The sequence below is a fragment of the Manis javanica genome, chromosome 5 (genome assembly GCF_040802235.1).
Source record: "Manis javanica isolate MJ-LG chromosome 5, MJ_LKY, whole genome shotgun sequence".
In the NCBI taxonomy this organism is placed as follows: domain Eukaryota; kingdom Metazoa; phylum Chordata; class Mammalia; order Pholidota; family Manidae; genus Manis; species Manis javanica.
Window position 1 is genome coordinate 142054931 of NC_133160.1, and position 24811 is coordinate 142079741.

The following is a 24811-nucleotide window of genomic DNA, read 5'->3' on the forward strand; positions in this document are numbered from 1 at the left end:
TCAAACATCTTCAACCACACTGGTATGAAACTAGAAATCAATTACAAGAAGAGACTGGAAAACTCACAAGTAAGTAGAGATTCAACAACATGCTACTGAACAACCAAAGAGTCAAAGAAGAAACCAAAAGAGATATTAAAAAACACCTTGAGACAAATGGAAATATAACATAGTAAAACTTACAGGCTGCAGCAAAACCAGTTCTCAGAGGGAAGCTCATGGCAATAAATGCCTACATTAAGAAGAAAAGATCTCAAAAATCTACCTTTGCACTCAAGGACTTAGAAAAAGAAGCCCAAAGTTAGGGGAAAGAAGATAACAAAGATCAGAGCAGAAATAAATAAGAGACTGAAAACACAACTGAGGGGATCAATGACAATGAGTTGATTCCCTAAAAAAATTACAAACTTTTAGACTCAACAAGAAAGAAGACTCAAAATCATAAATGAAAGAGGAGATATTACAACTGATATCACAGAAATACAAAGGATCATGAGATTACTGTGAACAGTTATACTCCCACAAACTCCCCACCCTAGAAGAAATGGTAAGTTCCTAGGAACATACAATGTACCAAGACTTTCCATGAAGAAAAAGAAAATCTGAACAGAGCAATTACTAGCAAGGAGATTGAATCAGTAATCAAAAACCTCATAAACAAAAGTCCAGGACCAGATGGCTTCACTGGTGAAGTCTACCAAACATTCAAAGAAAAGTTAATATGAGTCATTTTCAAACTCTTCCAAACTTAAAAAGAAGAGGAGGAAACCCCTACAAATTCACTTTATGAAGCCAGCATTATCTCAATACCAAAACCAGACAAAGACACCCACAAGAAAAGAAAATTACTGGCCAATATCCCTGATGAACATTGCTGCAAAAATTGTCAAATATTAGCAAACCAAATTCAACATTACATTGGATTATACACAATGATCAAGTGGGATTTATTGCAGGGGTGCAAGTCTGGTTCAACATCAACAAATCAATGTGATATACCACATTAACAAAAAGTAAGATAAAGTAGGATAAAAGGATCATACAGGGAAAGCATTTGTCAATATTCAACATCCATTCTTGATAAAAACTTTTCACCAAAGTGGGTATAGAAGGAATGTATTTCAACATAATAAAGGCCATATAGGACAAGCCCACAACTGTCGTCATACTCGATGGTGAAAAGCTGGAAGATTTTCCTCTAAGATTAGGAACAAGACAAGGATGCCCACTCTTGCTCACTTTTATTCAACATAGTATTGGAGGTCCTAGCCAGAGCAATTAGTCCAAAGAAAAGATATCCAAATTGGAAAGGAAGAAGTTAAACTGTCACTATTTGCAGGTGACAGGTTACATATGGAAAACCCTTAAGATCAACAAAAAAAAACAGAACTAATTCAGTAAAGTTACATGATACAAAATCAATGTACAAAAGTCTTGTATTTCTATATACTAATGACAAACTACCAGGAAGAGAAATTAAGTGATGTTCTGTGCTCATGGATTGGAAGAGTTATTATTAAAATGTCCATACTACCCAAAGCAATCTACAGATTCAGTGAAATCCCTATTTCCTTTACATGAACACATCATTAGTCATTAGAGAAATGTAAATCAAAACCACAATGAAATACCACTTCACACCTAGTAGGATGACTATAATCAAAAAGGTTGACAATAAGAAGTGTTGATGAGGATGTGGTAAAACTGGAATCTTTGTATGCTGCTGGTGGGATTGTAAGATATTGCAGGAGCTGTGGAAGGCAGTTTAGAATGTTCAAGGAAGAGCAAAAAGGCTGACGGGGCTGTGGTGTAGTGAGCAGAGAAGGTGGCTGGGGCTGGCTTGTACGGAGTCTTGTAGGCTGTTTGCTTTTCAGGTGCAATAAAATGCCCCAGAAGGTTTTGGAAGAGAACCAGATACACTGTGGGTACACTGAGAAGGCTTGCCCATACACTGGGTGATGGGGTTGGGGGTAAGATGAATTAAAGGTAACATCTAGGTTTCCCTCCTGACCAATTGGTTGAATGGGGCTGCTATTGACTGAAAGAGGGAGACTGAGAGTAGGTTTTGTAGAAAACCCTGAGTTCCATTTTAACCAGGTTAAGTTAGATGCTGTATCAGGGACTAACCTCACTTTTTCTGTTTAGTTAAAGATCTTCCAAGTTTTGCAGTGCTTTTAGCTTCCCATCTAGTGACTAGATTTCCTTGTCTCCTCCCTTTGCAGTATGTGTGGCCACGTGAGAATGAAAAGGGCATGTGCAGCTTCCATGTGACAAAAATGAGACTTAGAAAAAGAAGTGAGGAGTTAAGAAATTTGTGGAAGCCACAATTTTTACAACATATTCTCCTGAATATATAGAATTCTTAGCAACTCCATTGTTACTAGCTGGCTCTAGGTGCAATAGACTGATTTGAAAGATGCCCACTGATTTGATAAAATACATTCTAGTTCAATCCATGATGCTAGTTGGCCAAATAGCCTTTGACACCTTGGAAACTGTACAACCTGCATTTTAGCACTTTGAAAAAAATACCTCAAAGATTTGTTGTTAGATTGTTCAAATCTGACAAGTTACATGATGTACAAAGAGAAGCCAATGCCAGTGCAACAGCTGGGTCTCCTGGAAGGACTCATGTGCGCTAGGGAAGACAAGGGGTGTCTGGCACCTACCTGCCCATGGCCCTCACTGCTCCACCTCTGTTCGCAGGTACTGGGTACAGTCTGAGGTTCTTTTCAGTTGAGTAAAGTTAAGTCTTTCTGAACACATAGGACAAGTGTTTTCAGTGTTTAACATGCTGTTTGGAGAGGAAAAAGAAGAGTAAATATAAAATATTCCTTTATCTTTGGGTTATTTTAATGTGAAAAATAATATTCTGTCTACACCTCTTAGTATGTGTTCATCATGCAATTTAAGAATTAGAAATGCTCAGTCTCATGCAAGATCCCCTCATAGATGGTTCTTCCAAGAAGACAATTTGGATCTTTAGAGATTTTTAGGAACATGAATAAGGAGACCTCAGTATAAAAGAGTGGTTGAATGAAGGCCAATTTTTGGATAAATCTGTGTGACTGAGTGAAATGATTCAAACTTACGTCCTAAATTCTGAGTATAAAGCAGGGAAGTCACAATGTGGACACACTGTCCAGTCATCCTTCAACATGTGCCGACCCTAGGAACAGTACATTTAAGAGTAACATTCATTTTTATTTTCGAACCCCCTCACCATTACTCAATTATAATGAATTACAGTTAAAAGCCAGACCCTCAATTATGAAATTATTGCTATTTCACATAGGTGGGTAATTGACAAGTTGCCCACTGATTCGATAAAATACATTTTATGATTTGATAAAATACATTTATATACATTTATGATGCCAGGAGATGGCATCAAAAGGACTAAAGCCAGATTTTATTTATCAGATTTGTGTATAAAAGAATAGCCTTGAATTCTGTGACATCATTACCTCAACTTATTTTCTGTTAAAATAAAGCTTACATTAGCCTAGTGATTAATAAATAATCTGATTCAAAGTTTTCTAATAGTAGGTCTTACTATTAAAATCAGAAATAAAAACCACCATTGTTTAAGTGCCACAGCATGCCAGGTATTATACTAAGGCTTCATGCCTGTTCTCTCATCAACCTGCAGTTCATCTCAGGAGGCTAGTATTAACATGGATGGACCTGGCATGTAGAGCAAATTGTATCAGGTCATACAGCCAATAAATGGCAGAAAAAGGAGTTAAGCTCAGGACAGCCTGGTCCCCAAGTGTGTGCTACACTGCCCCATAGTGCCTTTGTGATATTCATTCACTCATTATCATATGCCTTGAATATAATTATATGCTAAATGTTGCAGGAAATCTGAGGGATAATATTAATTCAGAAGTGAAGAAAGTGTGGACTCATTGAGTATTCAAATGGATTGTAAATATATATGCAAAGAAAGGAAATTTATTATAAGGAAACTTACCGTTGCAATGCAGTATGGGATGTTATTTTTACATCCAGGACAGAGGAGTTCACACTCTGGGAGAAGAAATTCACAGAATGGACACGGGGTTGTGGCCTCGTCTGTCTCCGAGGTATCGGGTCTCCTGTGAGGAAGAATCACATGAAACACCTGCTTCCTCACAGTCAGACTTAGACTTGAGATACTTGAAAGCTCTCCACTGGCCCAGCTCAGGGAGGAGGAAGAGGCATTAGCATTGGTTAGTTTGCAGCCTTACATGGGCCAAGTTTGGGAGCTGGTGTTTGTAGCACTTTAAATGGCAGAAAGCGTGGGGGCGTCTTGCTCTTTATCTTCCTATGCCTAGAATGGTGGACTTGCTAATTCTTTTCTGTCTCCATTTTCTGCACTGAAGTGGTAAAGGCTATCCAGGGTTGTACAACAAGATTTTCTGTGATGATGGCAAGGTTATAATTCTGTGCTCCAATATGGGTGCTGTGAAGCTTTTGAGTACTTGAAATATGGGTAAGGTGAGGAACTAAATATACATTTTATTTAACTTTAATTTGAATTTAAACAGCCACATGTGGTTAGCAGATACTGTATTAGACCTGCCAGCTATGGAGCACTGCGTGTGGGCAGAGGAGGACAAGCACCTCCTCTAAGCTGGTGCCCTGCCAGCGTGGCCCTGACCTGTCGGAGTAAACACGCTGTGGCACTTCATCCCCACCGACTCCACGCTGGCAGGTACACTGAGTCACACCGGTTTGGTCTGAAGCTTCCTGGCCTTATCAGCTTTAGAAAAGGAGTTCCACGTAGCCCTATCCAGGTTAGAGTTCTCTGCCAGGAGCCCAGCTAACAATAAAGTGGTGCTTGCTTCCATTTGCCATTACCTGGACAGCCAGCTCCTTTGACTGAGGAACAGGTCATCATTCAGGAACACCTGTGTTCCCCGGTCGTGACAGGACTACCAGGTGTCCGAGGGTCACACGGCTTTGAGCAAGTGGTAGGCAGAGGTACAGCATGAGTGCAGTTTCTCCTTCTGCGAACACCAGTGCTAATTTTTCATAGTTTTCCTTTTAGAAAACCAGGCCATTCTACTGCTTCCGGAAGTGAGGACAATTATGCCCTGTGAGCCTTTAGAGCTACGGCGGGTTTGGACATGAACTCTTCTGGCAACAGGCTCTGTAGTGATGAAGTTTCTTACACTGAGATAGAGTCACTATTTGTGCCTCTGAGGCAGATGATATTTGCTGCCTACCTGATGGCCATTCTTCCCTTCTTGCTCACAAGTAAAACTTGGTTTTTACTCAGCAACGTGCTCGGCAGCTAGAGGTAGCCTGTGGCAAAGTATTGCCAGTGACATGTAAATGGAAGTCCTGGGGATGATGTCCTTCCTAAAGAAAAAGGCAAGAACTTTTTGTCTTTTAATTTCTCTGTCTTCCTGCCTTGTATGGGGACATGATGTCAGGAGTTGTGACAGACAACTAAACTGTGGGACCATGAGGAAGAAACATCTGTGCTTTGGATCACAAAGCTTGAAGACAGAGGAATCTGTCCCTGGTGGCATGAGGACACAGCACCAGCCCTGGACTGCACTGCCTTGGTGTCACTCAAATAAATCCTGACTTGCTCAAGCCGCTGTTGCATTTTCTACTACTGGTAGCTGAAGACAATCCTAATTGCTACCCTCAATCCATTTTCTTATTGTGCCTGCACTTGAGCAGTTCCATTCTGAAAAATACATTTGAAATGTGATTACATAGTAGGAATAGATGTCACTGCTTACCTGACCATTGCCTCAATCTTCTTTTTGTATTTGGCATCTATCTTGTTACGATACTCAGGCCTCATCAACATGGCTGCAAAGCTGAAAGCAGAGTTCTTCAGGCCGGCTCTGTGACACTCAATCACCGTAGATGTCAGGATTGGCACAATGTCTGCAATGCAAGTGGGAGAGCAGGAAGTGCCCAACGCCTCTACTGGCATGACTCCATCCCTGTTTGGGAGGAAACCAGGAAACACCTCTCTAAATTTGCTTTTCTGGCAAAGAACCAGATCTGACTTGTTTAATGAGGAAAGGGCATAGCCGTGGAATCAGGTTCACTGCTCATCGGAATGTCTTCCTGATTATATGTGTTCTGCCTCAAAACACCAGGACCTGCACCCATTTGAGACAGCCTTTTGTGTGTATCCTTCCACACCTATGAGATATATTTTTGCATTTGACAGGACTGATGAAGGGCAAGGGAGGTCAATAATAACTTCATGCACTAATCTCTCTGCATCTATTTCTTCAGGACAGAAACCTAGAAGTTAAATTATTGGCTCAAAGAATATAATTTTTGTATGGCCCATGAGCTAAGTAAGAATAGCTTTTACATTTTTAAATGATGAAAAAAAAAAAAAGAATATTTTGTCACACATGAAAATTGATTAGGAGGTTCAAATTTCAGTGTCAAAAAAAAGTTCTATTGATCAGTCATGCTCATTAATTTTTATACGGTTTATGCCAAAACAGCTGAACAGTGACAGAGACATGTCCCACTAAGCCCCAAACATTTGACATCTGACCTTTCACAAAGATTTTTGACCCCGACACAGAATGTGACAAAGTCTGTTCATTGAAGAGTATTATAATGACATGTCTTTTAGAATAACACCTTTTTCAGAGGTAATGGCCTAAAGTGGGGGAACACAGAGTCAGTCTTTATTAGCTGACAGTGTGGTCCTGGGCAAGCCTTACTTCACTTCTTTTGCCCCATCTGCTTACCTGTAAAAGAGGGAAAGTAATAATAGTCTCCATGTGTGCAGTCTTGAGACTATTATGCTTAGAAAGACCGGTCAAAAGTTGCTTCTCGGCTGGCATCTGAAGATTAGATTTTGGTGGGGGTTCCTGCCATTCCCAGAACTGATAAGAATAGTTCATGGTGCTTAAACTCTTTGTACAAACAATGTGATCTGTGCTGAACACCTGCTTTTTGGAAATTTGGTACATATTAAATGGGGAGCCTATGTGACCAACCCTCAGTATAACCCCCAGTCACTGGTTCTCTCATTAGCACCCCTGGTGGATGCCATTTTACATGTGCTGTAAGACAGTCACTCCTGGAGGAATCAAGTGTGTCCTGTGGGACTCCACTTGGAGGGAACTCTGGAATCCTGCACCTGTTCTCCTCCAGACTTCTCTCCATGTGCCCTTTCCTTCTGCCAACTTGGCTTTGCATCCTTTGGCTGTAATAAATCTTAGCCTTTAGCACTAGTGCATGTTGAGTTGTGTGAGTCCTAGTGAGTGATCAGACCTGGGGGTGGTCCTGGGGACCCGTTATACCACTGCATTGGGATTGCTGTGAGGATTAAAGCAGTTAATACTTGGGGAACAGTGTCTGGCAGAGCTGGTGAGAGTAGGTCTTATAAAGCTGTATCAATGCAGACAATAGTCTCTTCCCAGGTAGTACTTACGGCATGGGAATTTGCTAATGTTGTTGGCCACTCGGATAAGCATACGGGCTCCTTTCATATGATCTCCATTTTTAACATGAATCTGAAATAAAAGATATATTTTACTCCACTTAGAGACTATGAATAACTTTAATGAATGCTTTATTCCCCCCAACTAACTCCGTGATTACAACCCAGACAGCGTTGTCATATCCCTGCAGCCTTACTTGGCTAAATGACACTTGGATGTCTCCTTTAATTTTCCTCCTTCCAGCTGTTGCTTCCACCGTGGCTTCACTGGCCTCATTCTTGCTTTATGCAGCGCCTTTCATTTTGCCACTTGACACTGAGTTCAAGTCTCTGGTCCATCTCTTACTGACCATTATTGGGAAACTAGTAATACCAATGTCATGAAGTTGTCAGACCCAAAAGCTGAGTTAGTCAGGCAGAAAGAGAAAAGATGAGTTGGTTAAGGAAGAGAGAACTGCCTGTGGTGGCTGGAGGGGCCTGAGATAAGTACATGTGGGACTGTGAGGCAAGGAGGGATCCACCTGGGAGGAGCTATGGCTGGAGGTGGGCAGGGCCAGGCCATGATATCACTGCTGTCATCCAGGTGAGGTGACGTAGCCCACAAAGGTGGGGCAGTGGGGAGGAGAGGAGCGGACGGATGAGGAGACAGAATTGAGGATATTTGGTGAGAATGTGAAAGGTGAGTACAGAACAAGAGGCATTAGGTCTGAGCAAGTGGATGATGGTAAAATTTACTGAGCTCTGCAACAATGAATACATATTAACTGAATCTTAAGAAGGGGGAGGGAAGCCCTGGGACTTGTCCTCTCTCACCCTCTGCTGACTCTCTGGGCCTCAGACTGCCCAGCCCAGCTGTCCACACCCAAAAGTCCAGGCTGTTCTTCAGCTGATGTCCCTGTCCCAGCTCTGGGGAGGCATCCACTAGACCCAAGTCTGTATCCCCTGAAATGGGGATGACTTTGTTCAATCCTTTGTGTCAGAGACGCCTGTGACATTTTTACATCAACTTGTTCTTACTTGATGAGGTCTAATAATTTCCCTTTGGTGCTTGTGTAAGAAACAAGAGCAAAGAGGAAAAGTCAAAAGGGTGCTTTTCAGTGGGAGGGAAAGAGGATATCTGGTCTGATGGGAGTGAATGGCCAGTTCTTGGGGCCAGAGGAAAGACTTCTGAACCATCCCTATGGCTTATGGTCTTGTAAGGCTTTTACAGTTTCCCTATTTATGTTTCCCATCTTCCACCACTTTGTTTCTATCCTCTCCTCCACCCCTAAAGACTCCATTTTGCTGGATTCTGTGTCACCAGGACATTGGTAGCACCACTCATGAACCTCCATCCCCCTTCCTATCCTTTCTGCATGAGAAGGGACCTTTCTGCTGCTGTGAAGGGAAATGTACTTCCAGGGGGTTGTGAGTTGGAATTCTAAACTTTCCCTTACAGTCAGTATTACAGACATGTGCACTGTAATATGATAGCCACTAGTCACATAGGGCTATTTAAATTTTAAAATTCAGTTTATCAGTTGCACCATAGCTACAATTCAAATGCTCCGTAGCCAGGCTAGTGGCCCCACATTGGGTGGCACAGTTACAAAACACCTGTATTGTTGTAGAAAGGTGTACTGGACAAATGCTGTTACAGATGATAATTAGGGTCTAAATCATTCTAACATGACTACTCTGTCCTGGGTTATCATCAAAAGTAATCATCTTCACAGAGAGGAAAAAGATGGCAGGCATGAGAAGTGAGGCAGAAACCTCTTCCCAAAACCACATATAACACAAAAACACAGCAAATACAACTAATCCTGAAAGATTGACCTGAGAGGGCAGACAGACTGCCTACATCTGGAGAAAAGAGAAGACCTCACAGAAAAGGGTAAAATAGCAAAGCTGCGATCTGGCAGGACTCAAGCCGTCCCACAACACCAGCTCACAGGCAGAAGGAAGAGAAACAGGGTGGGGAGGGAGTAAAAGCCCAGGACTGCAAAACACCCACCCCTGGAGATCTGCTCCAGGAGCATGAACCCACATTACATGGTGCTCTGGAGATTAGAGGGGTTGGAAAGCAAAGACAGGTAGAAAACTTGGAGACTGAGATTGCAGCCGCTTGTGGAGAACAGGAACCCACAACCAGCAGCTCCAGGACAAAAGAAAGGTGGGCACTTTGAAAGACTTCCCAACAGTGAGCGGGGTGCTAAAGGGGCAAGGATTACACAGAGCTTGCTGCTAAGGAGAAAGGGCAGGTGGACAGCCTGGCACACACAGCCCAGCAGGCTGGGAACTTTCAGGAGCATCAGATGCCCCATCCCCCTGGCTGGCAATGCTGTGCTGAGGCCACCCACTGCAATACACAGCCTGCAGCTCCTTCCTCTTGGCCAGCACAGGTCCGCACACCTGCTGTCTCAACCATCATGCCAGACCAGGAGGGCAGCCCAGCCTACAGCAGCTACAGGGGCATTTTGCAGAGGCTCTTCCCTGAGTCACTGGCCCACTGGCCCTGGCAGTGGAGGCAGGCACGCAGCTGGGAAGCAGGAAAGAGCTCTTTCTTCCTGGCAGGGGCTGGCACAGTGCACCTGCGACCCCAGGCATCACTCCAGGTGTTGGGCAGCTCCAGAGAGTAGAGCTGCTGGGCACTAGAGGGTGCTGTCTACATAGTTATTATTCCATACTAATCATTAGAATTATGAGATGGCAAAAGAATTTTGTACAAACCAGAATCCCTCAAATACCAAAAAGAGGGCTAAGTGATACTGAAATCACCAATCTTCTTCATAAAGATTTCAAAATAAAAATCATAAATATGTTTACTGAGCTACAGAAAAATATTCAAGATCTCAGGAAGGGCTTCAAGAAAGACAAACTTTGAAGTACAGTATCTGAAATGAAACATACAATGGAGGGATTTAAAAGTAGATTAGATGAGGTAGGGGAGACAGTAAATGAAATAGAAATTAGAGAATATGAAAACAAAGAAGCTGAGTCACAGAGAGAAAAAATGGATCTCTGGGAATGAAAGAATAATAAGAGCTCTAGGCAACCAATCCAAATGGAATAATATTAGCATTATAGGGGTACCAGAAGAAGAAGAAGAAGAGAGGAAAAGGGATAGAAAGTCTCTTTGAGGAAATAATTGCTGAAAACTCCCCCAATCTGGGAAAGGAAATAGTTTCTCATGTCATGGAAGTGCACAGATCTCCCAACACAAGTGACTCTAGAAAGACAACACATAAAATCATTAAAACGGCAAAGATCAAGGACAAGGAGAGAGTGTCAAAAGCTCCTAGAGAGAGAAAAATGATCACATACTAAGGAAAGCCCATCAGGCTATTATCAGACTTCTCAGCAGAAACCTTACAGGCCAGAAGGGAGTGGCATGATGTATTTAATGCCATGAAGCAGAAGGGCCTCCAACCAAGAATACTCTACAAGGCAAGATTATCACTGAAATTTGAAGCAGGGATTAAACAATTTTCAAGTAAGCAAATGTTGAGGGAATTTACCTCCAAAAAATAATCTCTACAGTGTATTTTGGAGGCACTGCTCTAGACAGAAATGTTCCTAAGGCTAAATAGCTGTCACCAGAGGAAATAAAACTGCAGTAAAGAAAGTAGAAAAGTTGATTACTAAGCAGATAAAAAATCAAATCAACTACCCCTCAAAGTCAGTCAAGGAATACACAAAGAGTTTAGAATATGACACCTAATATATAAAAAGTGGAGGAGGAAGAAAAGGAAAAAAAAAAGACTCTTTAGATTGCACTTGAAATAGTATAATAAGTGAGTTAAGTTAGACTGTTAGACAGTAAAGAAGCTGCCCTTAAGCTTTTGGTAACCATGAATCTAAAGCCTGCAACGGCAATAAATACATATCTATCAATAATCACCCTAAATGTAAATGGACTGAATACATAATCAAATTAAAAGACATAGAGTTACAGAATGGATAAAAAAACAAGACCAATTTATATGCTGCCTACAAGAGACTCACTTCAAACACAAAGACATACACAGACTAAAAGTGAAGGGATGGAAAAAGATATTTCATGCAACTAATAGGGAGAAAAAAGCAGGAAAAGAAGTACTTGTATCAGACAAAATAGACTTCAAAACAAAGAAAGTAATAAGAGACAAAGAAGGACATTACATAGTGATAAAGGGGTCAGTCCAACAAGAGGATATAACCATTACAAATATCTATGTACCCAATATAGGAGCATCTAAATATGTGAAACCAATACTAACAGAATTAAAGGGGAAAAAAGAATGCAATGCATTCACTTTAGGAGACTTCAACACACCACTCACTCCAAAGGACAATCAACCAGACAGAAAATAAGTCAGGAGACAGAGGCACTGAACAACACATCAGAACAGATGGACCTAACAGACATCTACAGAACACTCCACCCAAAAGCAGAAGGATACATACTCTTCTCAAGTACACATGGAACATTTTCCAGAATAGATCACATACTAGGCTACAAAAAGAGCCTCAGTATATTCAGAAGGATTGAAATTGTGCCATCTAGCTTCTCAGAGCACAAAGGTATGAAACAAGAAATAAGTTGTGCAAAAAAAAAACAAACACCCTAAAAAACCACAAATACATGGAGGCTTTACAATATTCTCCTAAATAATCAACGGATCAATGACCAAATTAAAACAGAGATCAAGCAATATATGGAGATAAATGAAAACAACTCAACATCCCAAAAATCTGTGGGATGCAGTGAAGGCTGTTCTAAGAGGAAAGTATATTGTATACAGGCTTACCTCAGAAAAGAAGAACAATCCCAAATGAACAGTCTATACTCACAATTAATGAAACTAGAAAAAGAACAACAATTGAGGCCCAGAGTCAGTAGAAGGAGGGACATAATAAAGATCAGAGCAGAAATAAATAAAATTGAGAATAAAACAATAGAAAGAATCAACAAAACCAGGAGGTGGTTCTCTGAGAAAATAAACAAGGTAGATAAACTCCTAGCCAGATATATCAACAAAAAAAGAGAGTCTATAAATATAACCAGAATCATCAATGAGAAAGGAAAAATCTCTATGGACACTACAGAAATACAAAGAATTATGAGAGAATACTATGAAAAATTATATACTAACAAATTGGATTACCTAGAAGAAATGGACAACTTTCTAGAAAAATACAACCTTCTAAGACTGACCCAGGAAGAAACAGAAAATCTGAACAGACCAATTTCCTGCAATGAAACTGAATGGGTAATCAAAAAACTATGTAAGAACAAAACTCCTGTCCCAGATAGCTTCTGAATTTTATCAAACATTTAGTGAAGACCTAATACGCATCCTCCTTAAAGTTTTCCAAAAACATAGAAGAGGAAGGAATACTTCCAAACTTATTCTATGAGGCCAGCATCACTCTAATAACCAGGCAAAGACACCACAAAAAAAGAAAATTACGGAACAATAATCCCTGATGAACATAGAAGCAAAAATACTCAACAAAATATTAGCAAACTGAATTCAAAAATACATCAAAAAGATCATCCATCATAATCAAGTGGGATTTATTCCAGGGATGCAAGGATTGTACAATATTTGAAAATCCATCAACCTCATACACCACAGCAACAAAAAGAAGGACAAAAATCACATCATATCTCTATAGATGCTGGAAAAGCATTTGACAAAATTCAATATCCATTAATGATAAAAACTCAACAAAATGGGTATAGAGGGCAAGTACCTCAACATAATAAAGGCCATATATGATAAACCCACAGCCAACATCAGACTTAGCAGTGAAAAGCTGAAAGCTTTTCCTCTAAGGTCAGGAACATGGCAAGGATGCCCACTCTCCCCACTGTTATTCAACATAGTACTGGAGGTCCTAATTACAGCAATCAGACAACACAAAGAAATAAAAGGCATCCAAATTGGTAAGGAAGTTAAGCTGTCATTGTTTGCAGATATCATGATATGGTATATAAAAAACCCTAAAGACTCCACTCTAAAACTATTAGAATAACTGAATTCAACAAAGTTGCATGATATAAAATTAATACACAGGAATCTGTGGCATTCCTATATACTAATGATGAACTAGCAGAAAGAGAAATCAGGAAAACAATTCCATTTATAATTGTCTCAAAAAAATAAAATTCCTAGACATAAACCTAACCAAGGAGGTAAAAGACCTATACCCTGAAAACTACAAGACACTCATGAGAGAAATTAAAGACAACACCAATAAACTGAAATACATCCTGTGCTCATGGATAGGAAGAATTAATATTGTGAAAATGGCCATCCTGCCTAAAGCAATCTACAGATTCAATGCAATCCCTATCAAATACCAACAGCATTCTTCAACGAACTAGAACAAATAGTCTTAAAATTTGTATGGAACTACAAAAGACCTGAACAGCCAAAGCAATCCTGAGAAGGAAGAATAAAGCAGGGGGGATTATGCTCCCTGACTTCAAGCTCTACTACAAAGCCACAGTCATCAAAACAATTTGGTACTGGCACAAGAACAGACCCACAGGTCAATGGAACAGAATAGAGAGCCCAGATATATACCCACACATACATGGCCAATTAATATACAATAAAGGATCCATGGATATAGAATGGGGAAATGAAAGGCTCTTCAACAATTGCCAAATTGGACAGCTACATGTAAGAGAATGAAACTGTATAGTTGTATAACTCCATACACAAAAGCAAACTTGAAATGGATCAAAGACCTGAATGCAAGTCATGAGACCATTAAACTCTTAGAAGAAAGCATAGGCAAAAATTTCGTGAAGATAAACATGAGCAACTATCTCCTGAACACATCTCCTGGGCCAAGGGAAAAAAAAGCAAAAATGAACAAATGGGACTACATCAAACTAAAAAGCTTCTGTGCAGCAAGGAACACCATCAGCAGAATGAAAAGGCATCCTACAGTATGGGAGAACATATTCATAAATGACAGATAAGGGGTTAACATTCAGAGGTCACAGGGAAGGCAGTATAGTAAGGAGAAGACAAGTAGTGACTCTATAGCATGTTAGTATGCTATGGACAGTGACTGCAATGGGGTGGGGGTGGGGGATTTGATAATATGGGTGACTACTGTAACCACAATGTTGCTCATATGAAACCTTCATAAGATTGTGTATCAATGATATCTTAATAAAAAAAAGTAATAATCTTCAAAAGTAAATAAGTGCTTATGAACTGGACTAAAAACCAATTTAGCATTAATATGGGAAGATGTACTTTGATATAAGTGAAAATTTGGAAAATATGTAAGTTAGAATCTTCCTATATCTCTATAAAGGTATGTATGTATATATGGAAATACATAACACTTATGTAAACTGTACATACAAGTACTATATTTGAGGTTTGCACATTCTTCTGTTTTTTATTGAAAATTCCCAACTGAAAAATCAGGATCTGGACATAAATATAATCCTAATGTGATTTTTAAAAAAAAGGTATACACATGTATTTATAGAAATATAGAGGATATATATACACACAATGTTAACAGTTGGCATATCTGGTGATGGGCTTGAAGGAAGAATTATTTTTCATTATGTTTTTCTATATTCTCTAAATTTTCTAAGTGAATATGTATTAGTTTTATATTCAGATAAAAACTAAATAGTATAAAAATAGTGGCATTATATAAAATCTATTGCCTTACAATTAATCAATTAGCAAACTGCTTAAACAAAAATGTTTTACAAGTAAATTTTTTTTTATCAGGCAATACACTTACATGCTTCAAAATCTAAACAATATAAAAAGGTATCCGCAGAGAAATCTGCTCTCCCTCGTGTTCCCTGGTGGGAGTTTGGTTCCACTCCTCCTCTGCCCCAGGTTTGTTCCCTTTAGGAAACTACTTTTGCTGTTTTTTAAAAATATATTTAAAATTTTATTTGCAATGAATATTTATTCTTATTTTTGCCTTTTTTGTACACAAAAAGCAGTAGATTGTATAATTATTCTTTATCTTTCTCTTTTCACCTGACAGTATGGAGCTCTAGGAAGTTACTCTAACCCAATGGAGAGGCGCCCAGAGGAAATCCCTTTAGGTGATAAGCACATCCAGCAGCTCACGTCCCAAGTCACTCACAGGGCCTCACCTTCACTAGTATGTAACTGTGCAGAATCATCAGGTTGGTGGCCATCTCGGAGGGAATTTTGATCTTCTGGGATCTAAGTTCTGCATACATGCTGAAGAGAACGTCATGCGCATTCCGATAGTTTCCTTGTAAGAGGTGGTAAAGTGACATTATGACAATGGATGAAATCTGAAGACTTTCTAGGGTCCTCATTTTACAAGTGAATGTTGTTAATCACTTTATTAGCAATCTCAGGAAGAAAATGGTGGTGTCATCTGAGACATCTCTTCCTTAGCACCCACCTGGTCCCAAAGTCTGATGGGTCAGCAAATTCTCAGAATACCCTCTAAGTCTCCCAAATCCAGCCTCTCCCCAGGCCCGCTGCTATTGCCGCTCGCCCTCTCTCTCTGCAGTAGTGCACTCATCAGTACTCCTTCGCAGCTCCGTCTCCTGCACTCTGGGTCCGAGCGTTCTTGTACAAACCTCAAGCCTCACCTCATACCCCAAAACCTCAAGGCGGCACCCTTACATGAGAACCTCCAAAGGCCTTAGGGGACCTGTGTGAATTTCGGAGCAGAGAACCTGAGCACTCAGGACCTGCGTCTGCCTATCTCTCCAGCCTTCTTTTTGCCCTCCCCTCTTGCTCAGTCAGGGTCAATAAGCAAGAGCCCTCACATGCTGCCACCTTCCCGCACCCCTGGTCTCCCTCATTTCCTGCCGTCTCATCCTTTCAAAACTCAGCTGAAGCTTCTCTTGCCTTCTCTCATCTCCATCCTCCAACTTCTCCTACCCAAAACCCTCAGGATGAGATGCAGCCCCTTTCCTGGTGCCCTTTTAATGTATTCTTCTTTCTTTAATGTATTCTTCTTTCTCAGAGTATAACAACTCTGAACTTACTTTCTGTCCCATCAAATCATCGTGAGGACAGAAATGTGGCTCTTTGCTTTGAATCCTGAGCTCCCACCACATATCCGCCAGACAATAGGTGTTAGATAAACATCAGCCAAGTAATGACTTTCATTCCATATTTTCCAAAATTGTGTTCCATATTTATGAACATCTAAAATAATCACCTTGCAAAAATTAGTGAAGATATCAGACTAATTCTCTGACTTTTTCAATAAATATTTAGCATATAAGTGAACAGAACCATTCTGGAGATTATAATATGCAAGGACTATTTATAGGAAGAACTAGGTCAATAATAATACTACATCATGATCCATCTTCTTATCTCTTATATTGTGAAGGCCAAACACATGGGATAGGAGGGAAGTATTGTGAAGATGCAGGAGTAGGGCTGTGGGCTGGAGGTCAGAGGAGTCACACAGGGGACGGCAAGGCTGTGAAGGAGGAGGGGAAACTGCGCCCAGCAGGAAGGGGCCTGTGTTCCCTGTGTAATGGTGAATTATTTTACTTCTCTGAAACCTAGGAATACTCATCCCCCTAGTCTTCTGGGTTTAAAGTAAGCCTAGATTAGAAACAGGCTACTCTTTCCTGGGCAGAGAAGGGGGTGGAGTTCAATTCTATTACTGATTTGGGGAGGAAAACATGAACAGTGGGGACCTACCTGCAGACTGCTCTTCCCTGGCGATGATAATGGCAGTCCGGGCAGCTTCTCGGTATTGTTTCAGGGCCATGTACAAGCGGAACAGGTACTTGGCATCCTGACACCCAAACCATTAGAGAAAAGTCATTTTCTTCATTAGCTAAGGGGAGAAACACCTAAAATTCTGCATTTCAATTAGAATCACATTCACTTTCCAGTAACTGAGGGTTGATATCATTTTAAAAAACCCCAATGAATAAAGAATTAATTAATTTATCAAGTATTTATTCAGAATTTAACATTTGTTGGGTACTATTCTAAGTACCTGAGAAGTATTACCTTGTTTAAATCCTCACACCCTTCCTGGAAGGCACGACCATATACTAATCTCATGGATGAAAAACCAAAACATAGCAGGACCTCTCCAGAGGCAGGACATGAACCACAGCGATCTGGCTTCAGAGTCTATGTTTCTAACCCTGCTCCACAGAGGTATCCTCATGTGCTTGAAATTTAAATGTATTCTTAGTCAATGTACCAACTTTGCAAAATTTCAAAAAGTTTTACACCTATATAAATTTCTCTGGCCTATAAACTTTTCTTTGGCCTTTGACCATTTTCCATTCCTTTCTCTTTAACTCTGGACAATTTCCAATACTTGACTCTAGTTTCTAGTACTTGATTCTGGTTTCCTGATGATTAGAATAAGGACACATTAAGGGTAAGTGGTTTGGAACAGTTTAAGGGCCTGTGCCCTTTGGCAGGTTAACACTCCCTGGGTCTCAATATCTTCATCTGTAAAAGACAGGAAATGCTCTTGGGATCAGGATCACTACAATCCTCTTCAGCTGTGACATTCTAGTCCTTCTACGATATAATGATTTTTAGGAAATATATATTTGGTCATCCAGATGACTAACATATATTTCTCAGATATATTTCATCTTCATCCACAGTTCCTAAAAATGCTTCACAGCCATAAGGGTGAAATCAGTGTCTTGTTATTAATGAAGGTGACTTCTGGGACCCACCCAAGGGTGGGGGTTTGTTGTCAGGAAGACCAACCACGTGATTAAAGGGTTGAAACAGTCAGTTCTAGTCCCTAACCACTGGGGAGGGGAGAAGGGGTCGAGGTTGAATCAACCAATAGCCAATGAGTAGTCAGTCATGACTATGTAATGAAGCCTCCATAAAAACCCAAGAGGAGAGCTTTTTGGTCCTTTTCCCTTTTTGGAGAGTTTCTATGCGTAAAAAACCAAAATGCTTCTGTGTGCCACTGAGCCAGGCTCCAAGCTTCAAGAGGACAGAAGTTCCTTCTTCAGGACCTTGCCCTATGTATTTCTTCACCTGGCTGTTGATTTGTAGCCTTTGACAAACTGACAAACATAAGTAATGTTCCCCTCAGTTCTGTGAGATGCTCTAGCAAATTAACCGAACCGAAGGAGGAGGTCACTGGAACAACCTGGGGCCTGCAACTGGTGTCTGAAGTGGGGGTTGGGGGGAGCAGGCCTCTAGGCCTGAACCGTTAACCTGTAGAATCTGATGCTATCTCTAGGTGGATAGTGTCAGAATTGAGTTGGTGTTGTACATGGGGGGAATCTCCCCCTGCCAACATTGGAATTGAGTCAGTGAACCTATTTACCATCCAAATCAGTTAGCTGACTTCCTTCACAAGCAGATTCCCTTAAACACCAAAGCGAAAGGGAAGAAAAAGCTCTGGGAACATTCTCAAAGGAGACTGTCCTCATCAGGACTGAGAGACCAATTTTTGCATGAACTCCAAAAGAGTCACATTTTTGAAAACCTTATGTTTATAGTGAATTACTTTTATGCTAAATATGATTTTTATTAATTACCATAATTTTTGAAATAAGACCAAAGTATAGATTTTTAGGGATTAGTGCCAACTCATAGTTCTAATAAACATTTTTCATAGTTCCTGGAATATATAAAATTAACACCTGAGAAAAATTGTGGGTGGTGAGGGTTGTTATCTAGAGGGATGTGGCTACTTCCTAGGTGCAGTACCAGTTTCAGAGAGTGTATTTACATGGTATCCACTGGAATGCAGGCTCTGTCTGGTGACCTAAGGCTACATTCAGAGAGAAAATTTTATATGTCTGTGATGCAAAAGCCATAACAGGTAGAAACAAGGCAGAATAAAGTAAAATGGTAATAAATACACTTAAAAATGCAAGCAAAGAAAACGTTTTCAGTACCTTAGGCATGCCGTCACTCTCTCCCATAAGGTGATCTATCAGCTGGCTGGTCAGTAGTTCATCTTTGGCCTGACCAACCTGTTTAGGATGAGTAAATAACAGTAAATTCATCATCTTTAATCTAGAAAGAGTAGGGAAAAGGACAAATAATCTTCTAAGGAAAATAATAACTATTTCCATAGCAGGAAATAATCTGCTCAGGAAAGGGAATAAAAAAATTAAAAACCTACTGTCAAATATCCGAAACATGATACAAGTTTAGAGTCTTTATTTGTTTGCAGAGCATCTCTTAGTAAAAATCCACCCTTAGAAGCTATAGCTAGAAGTTGCTTTATCAAAATGTCTTTTTTTTTTCCCATGCAGAGAGACTATACTTTTTGGATGTTTTGATAAAAACTTAAGGTCCATGACTATGACAGCTGGTGAATTAATGTCTTCAGCACAGGATCTGGGTCATGCAAGAGCACACCACCAAGTCATGTCCCAAGTAAACGCACTGGCCCTTGACTATGTGTAACCTAATGTAGAAAGAAGGATGGCCCTAGGAGGCCAGAGAGTGCTGGCAGCTAGAAACGTGGGGTGTTCTGGAAAGAACCTGGGCCTGGAGGTCTAGATTTCAGAGTCATCTCCATAAAGGTCAGAGTTAAATCACTGATGTACTGGGTGTGTTGATCAGGAAAGATTATGTACCATATTGGAGGGTGGCAATGTATTTAATTTTAGTTAGCAGGAATAATTACTGACAAGATTAGGAGGTTTAAGATTCTTGTGTCTAAAAAAAGGTGAACTATGAACACGACTGGAGCTCAAGCAACGGGAACAGAGTGGCGCAGCACTGCCCTCCTGTTGTATTAATGGTATCATGAGAGAAGCCACGGGAAAATGAAGGAAACTGTCATTAGGGACAGAGCAACACATGGCCTAGCTTGCTACACTTCAGGGAAAAGTATAAGGAGCAGTTTGGAAGTTATTGGTGCAGTAGAAGAAGTATGAGATCAGAGACTTGAGCATAGAAGAGATCACAGTGAACCTGTTGGGTGGAGAGGCTCTTTGGGCTGCAGAATCCCTACACACCTCACTGACGATGGTGGTGGTCAGTGCAAGCCAAGCTCTTAAAAATCTGTTTTGCCACTGCTATAAGGAAGGGATGCTGTAAGTAAGAGAAATGGTACAGCTTGTCATCTTGATGGAGGTGTGGATGGCTTTGGGTGAAGAAGCCAGTATGGAGTCTGGAGTCAGCCTGTTGAGGTCAAAAGATTGCCTGTATGTTTAAAACAGATTACTCTTGGGACCTCAATAAGGATGAAAGTAATACCTAACTCACAGAATTGTTTTAAGGATTAAATTAGTCAATACACATAAAGGGATTGGACTGGTGCTAAGCAGATAGTGTTGTGAAATATAGCAAAGAAAAAATACAGGACACCCAGTTAAATTTGAATTTCAGACAGATGAACACACCCAAAATGTTAGGATAAATGTTAATGTAAGCCAGTAGGGAATAGATGTGGACACTCAGAATTAAAAGAAGAATGGAGATAGAATGCTGAGGAACAGTTACATTTAGGCGGTAGAAGAGAGAGTGAAGAGGCTGAGAAGGGACCGTTTGAGAAGTACATGGAGGAACGGAAGAAGCAGTGTTCTAAGAGAGTAAGAGTTTCAACAAGTAGTATAATAGTGTAAAATACCACTGTAATGTGGACTAGTGTGAAGACTGAGAAAAGGCTTTTGTATTTAGCAAGTAAGAGATAAGTGAGGCCTTTTAGAAAAGGTTTTAGGAATGGGGAAGGTAGAAGCTGAGTCCAAAGAGGTAAGGAGGGCCTCCAACACACATTCAAAACCTGAGATGTAGATGATGGGAGTGAGATGGGCCAAGTATGAACATTTTTAAGATGTTCTCAAATAATTAAGGGGTTTGCTCTCTGTTGAGAATTAGCAGGTCAAAGTGCATAGACTGAAAAAATGCAAGTCAGGGGAGAGGGTCTCAAGGTAGAAAGGAATAGAAGATTGTGAAGGAAATTTTTTATCACCTATTTAGTGCTTTCATGGAGCTGGGAGCCAACATATATTCAACGTATATTTACGAGTATCCACAATGTGCTTAAAACCCTAAAAATAGATGGTGCCCTTGAGGGGCTATTAATCTGAAGGGGGTTAACTGCAGTGGTAAGTGAGGTTCAAAGTACTTCGTGGATTCTAAGGATGGTGAAATTTCATCCAGAGGACAGTTCAGCAAGGTCATCATAGGACGTGCCATGTGAGGTGGGTTGCATGTTGGGTAGGAGTTTGAAAAGCAGAGGTGCAGGAGGTAGGCGTTCTAGGTATAGGTGTCAGCAAGAGTGAAGGGACAAAGGAAGGGGAGCTCTGAAGTATTCAGGTAAAGGTGGGCAGCCTCGTTATAACACAGGGTCGGACCTAAAGGAGTGTAACAGGCAATTTGGTTGGAAAGAAGACTTAGGTTAAAGTATTACCTCTATTAACTTTCCATTTGGGTGTCTTTAGGTTAGTGATATCATATCTGGGACCTCAGTTTCCTCATCAATAAAATGAAAGAGGTTAGACTGGATTACATGCAGGAGTATCTAAGATTCCGTGATCATGAAAGACAGCTTGGGAACAAACTGTGCGGCAATGGTGGGAGGCTATAAAGGTTCTGCATTTAGAGAATAAAATTATTCAAAACTGGACTTCAGAAGAAACATTATCCAGTAGTGAAGTTCAGAAGTTCAGAATGAACTTGTCTGAATGAACTAATCCCAATAATGGATAATAAATACAAATATATGGTTTTACAGACTACATGTCTCTGACATTAATATAATTTAACAAAATACAGCACAATAGCTAGAAGTAGGTACTGAAGGATTAAAGAATACCATAAAAGGAGAAAAATTTGATAGCTGCAAAGGCCTTCTATAATTTTGTCTGATATTCTTTTAACTCCTGTGAGAAATGATCCCACTTTCATCTCAACCATGAGATTCCACTGCAGCTTCAAATTCAGATACTCTGGGAAATTAATACTAATTTTTGTGTCACGATAAAAATGCAAACTTTCTTACTTAGGCTTAGAAACAATCATCAACTCAGACACAGTGAATATTCCTAGCACCCAAATTATGGTTTCTAAATAATACTTTTCGCTAAAAGGAACTAGAATTCCTTAGAGAAATGGCTGATTCTAGGCCCTGAGCAAGAAATGGGATATGACCATGAAATTAGGACAGAAAAAGAAATAAAAGGCATCCAAACTGTAAAGGAAAAGGTTTAATTCTCTTTTTTAAGATGACATGATACTATATATAGAAAATCCTGAACAATCCACCAAAAAACTTTTAGAATAAATTTTAAAAAGTTATAGGATACAAAATCAACATACTGAAATCTGTGGTGTTTCTATACACTAATAACAAAATGTCAGAAAGAGGAATTAAGAAAACAATCCCACTTATAATTGCATTAAATAATAAGAATAAAATACCTAGGAATAAATTTAACCAAGGTGAAAGATCTGTACACTGAAAACCATTAAGACACTGATGAAAGCAATTGAAGACAGTCAGTGAATGGAAAGATATTCCATGTTCATAGATTAGAAGAATTAATATTGTTATAACGCCCATACTACCCAAAGCAATCTACAGATTCAGTGCAATCCCTCAAAATTCGAATGGCATATTTCATAGAACTAGAACAAATAATTCTAAAATTTGTATGAAGCTACAAAAGATTGAATAGCCAAAGCAATCTTATGGAAGAAGAACAAAGGTGGAGGTATCACGCTCCCTGATTTCAAACTATGCTACAAAGCCATAGTAATCAAAGCAGTATGGTATTGGTACCAAACACACACACAGGTGAATGGACCAGAATTGAGAGCCCAGAAATAAACCTACACATATACAGACAGCTAATCTATGACAAAGGAGCCAAGAACATACAATGGAGAAAGGACAGTCTCTTTAATAAATGTTGGGAAAACTGGGCCACATGCAAAAGAATGAAACTGGATCATTTTCTTATATTATATAAAAAAATTAACTCAAAAAGGATTAAAGACTTGAATGTAAGACCTGAAACTATAAAATTCTTAGGGGAAAACAGGTGGTAAGCTCCTTGACATCAGTCTTTGTGGATCTGACTCTACTGGCAAGGGAAACAAAAGCAAAAATAAGCAAACGGGACTACAACAAACTAAAAAGCTTCTGCACAACAAAGGAAATCATAACAAGAACAAAAAGATAACCTACTAAATGGGAGAATATATTTGCAGACCATATATCTGATAAGGGGTTAACATCCAAAATATATAAAGAACTCACACAACTCATGACAACAACAAAATACCCGATTTCAAAATTGGCAGAGGATCTGAATAGTCATTTCTCCAAAGACAACACATAGTGGCCAACAGGAACATGAAAAGATAGCTGACATTACTAATTATTAGGGAAAGCAAATCAAAACCATGATGAAATATCACTTAACACCTTTTAGAATGCCTATTATGAAAAAGACAAGAAATAACAGTATGGAGATTTCTCAGAAATTAAGAATAGAACTATATGGCCTGGCTATTCCACTTCTGAATATTTAAAGAATATGAAAACACTAATTCAAATAGATATATGCACCCCTATGTTCACTGCAGCATTATTGACAATAGCCAGGATATGGAAACAACCTAAGTGTCCACTGATAGATGAATGGATAAAGAAGATGTGACATATTTCTACATTGCAATACCACTCAGCCATAAAAAAGAAATCTTGCCTTTGTAACAACACAGATGAACTGATGTGCTAAATGAAATAAGTCAACAGAGAAAGACAGATACCAAATGATTTCACCCATATGTGGAATATAAGAAAAAACAAATGAACAAAAAAAAAACAAAACAAAATAAACTCAAAGATACAGAGAATGGACTAGTCATTACCAGAAGGGAAAGGTTTGGAAGGTAGGTGAAATGGGTGAAGGGCATTAAGTGCATGGTGATGGATGGTAACTAGAGCTGTGGTGGTAATCACTTTGCAATGTACACAGAGGCCAAATTATAAAGCTGTACAACTGAAATTAAAAAAACAAAACAAAAATAAATGAATCTGTAATATCTTGTAGGTAAGAGCAAGAAAGCTATCAAAGATGAACAGAAGAATTGTGTCAAAAGGCAACAACAGTCAATCTAAAGGGACATTTGGGAATCAAAAATATCAATTGCAGTGGATTGAAATATATCAAATATGCTAAAAATCTATGAGTTCATAATGATTATTAAGAACAAAAGATCACCTCTGGAGATCACCTTTGGAGGGTGCTTGGGAACTAACTTGTTATTCTTAAAACTAGTAAATAAAGGAGAAAAAATGAAGAATTTACTCTACTTTTCCTTAATCTCAGGGTAACCAAATAGCTGATGTGGAATTCAGAAGAATGACAGGATTAGAATATCACTATTTTGCAACCCCTAATAAAATAATGAATCTAAGTAAAAAATATTAATGGCTGCTGAAATCATAAGG

At 39.6% G+C, this 24811-nt stretch overlaps 1 protein-coding gene across 4 annotated transcripts in view; it reads right to left on the bottom strand.

Annotated features, from left to right (window-relative positions):
* WDR19 (WD repeat domain 19) overlaps nucleotides 1–24811 on the bottom strand; it is a 92395-nt gene that overhangs the window by 3948 nt on the left and 63636 nt on the right. For 3 of the 4 annotated variants that reach the window (XM_017672864.3, XM_073237729.1, XM_037002989.2), the window contains 8 exons: nucleotides 19290–19367; nucleotides 17092–17188; nucleotides 15543–15667; nucleotides 7415–7496; nucleotides 5742–5892; nucleotides 3977–4100; nucleotides 3093–3169; nucleotides 2670–2794 (listed from right to left, as the gene is read on the bottom strand). In XM_017672864.3, the coding sequence (XP_017528353.2) occupies nucleotides 2683–2794; nucleotides 3093–3169; nucleotides 3977–4100; nucleotides 5742–5892; nucleotides 7415–7496; nucleotides 15543–15667; nucleotides 17092–17188; nucleotides 19290–19367 (846 nt within the window). In that variant the 3' untranslated portion in view covers nucleotides 2670–2682. Of the gene's footprint in view, nucleotides 1–2669; nucleotides 2795–3092; nucleotides 3170–3976; nucleotides 4101–5741; nucleotides 5952–7414; nucleotides 7497–15542; nucleotides 15668–17091; nucleotides 17189–19289; nucleotides 19368–24811 lie in introns of those variants that run through there. The other variant, XM_073237728.1, reaches the window with a different exon arrangement.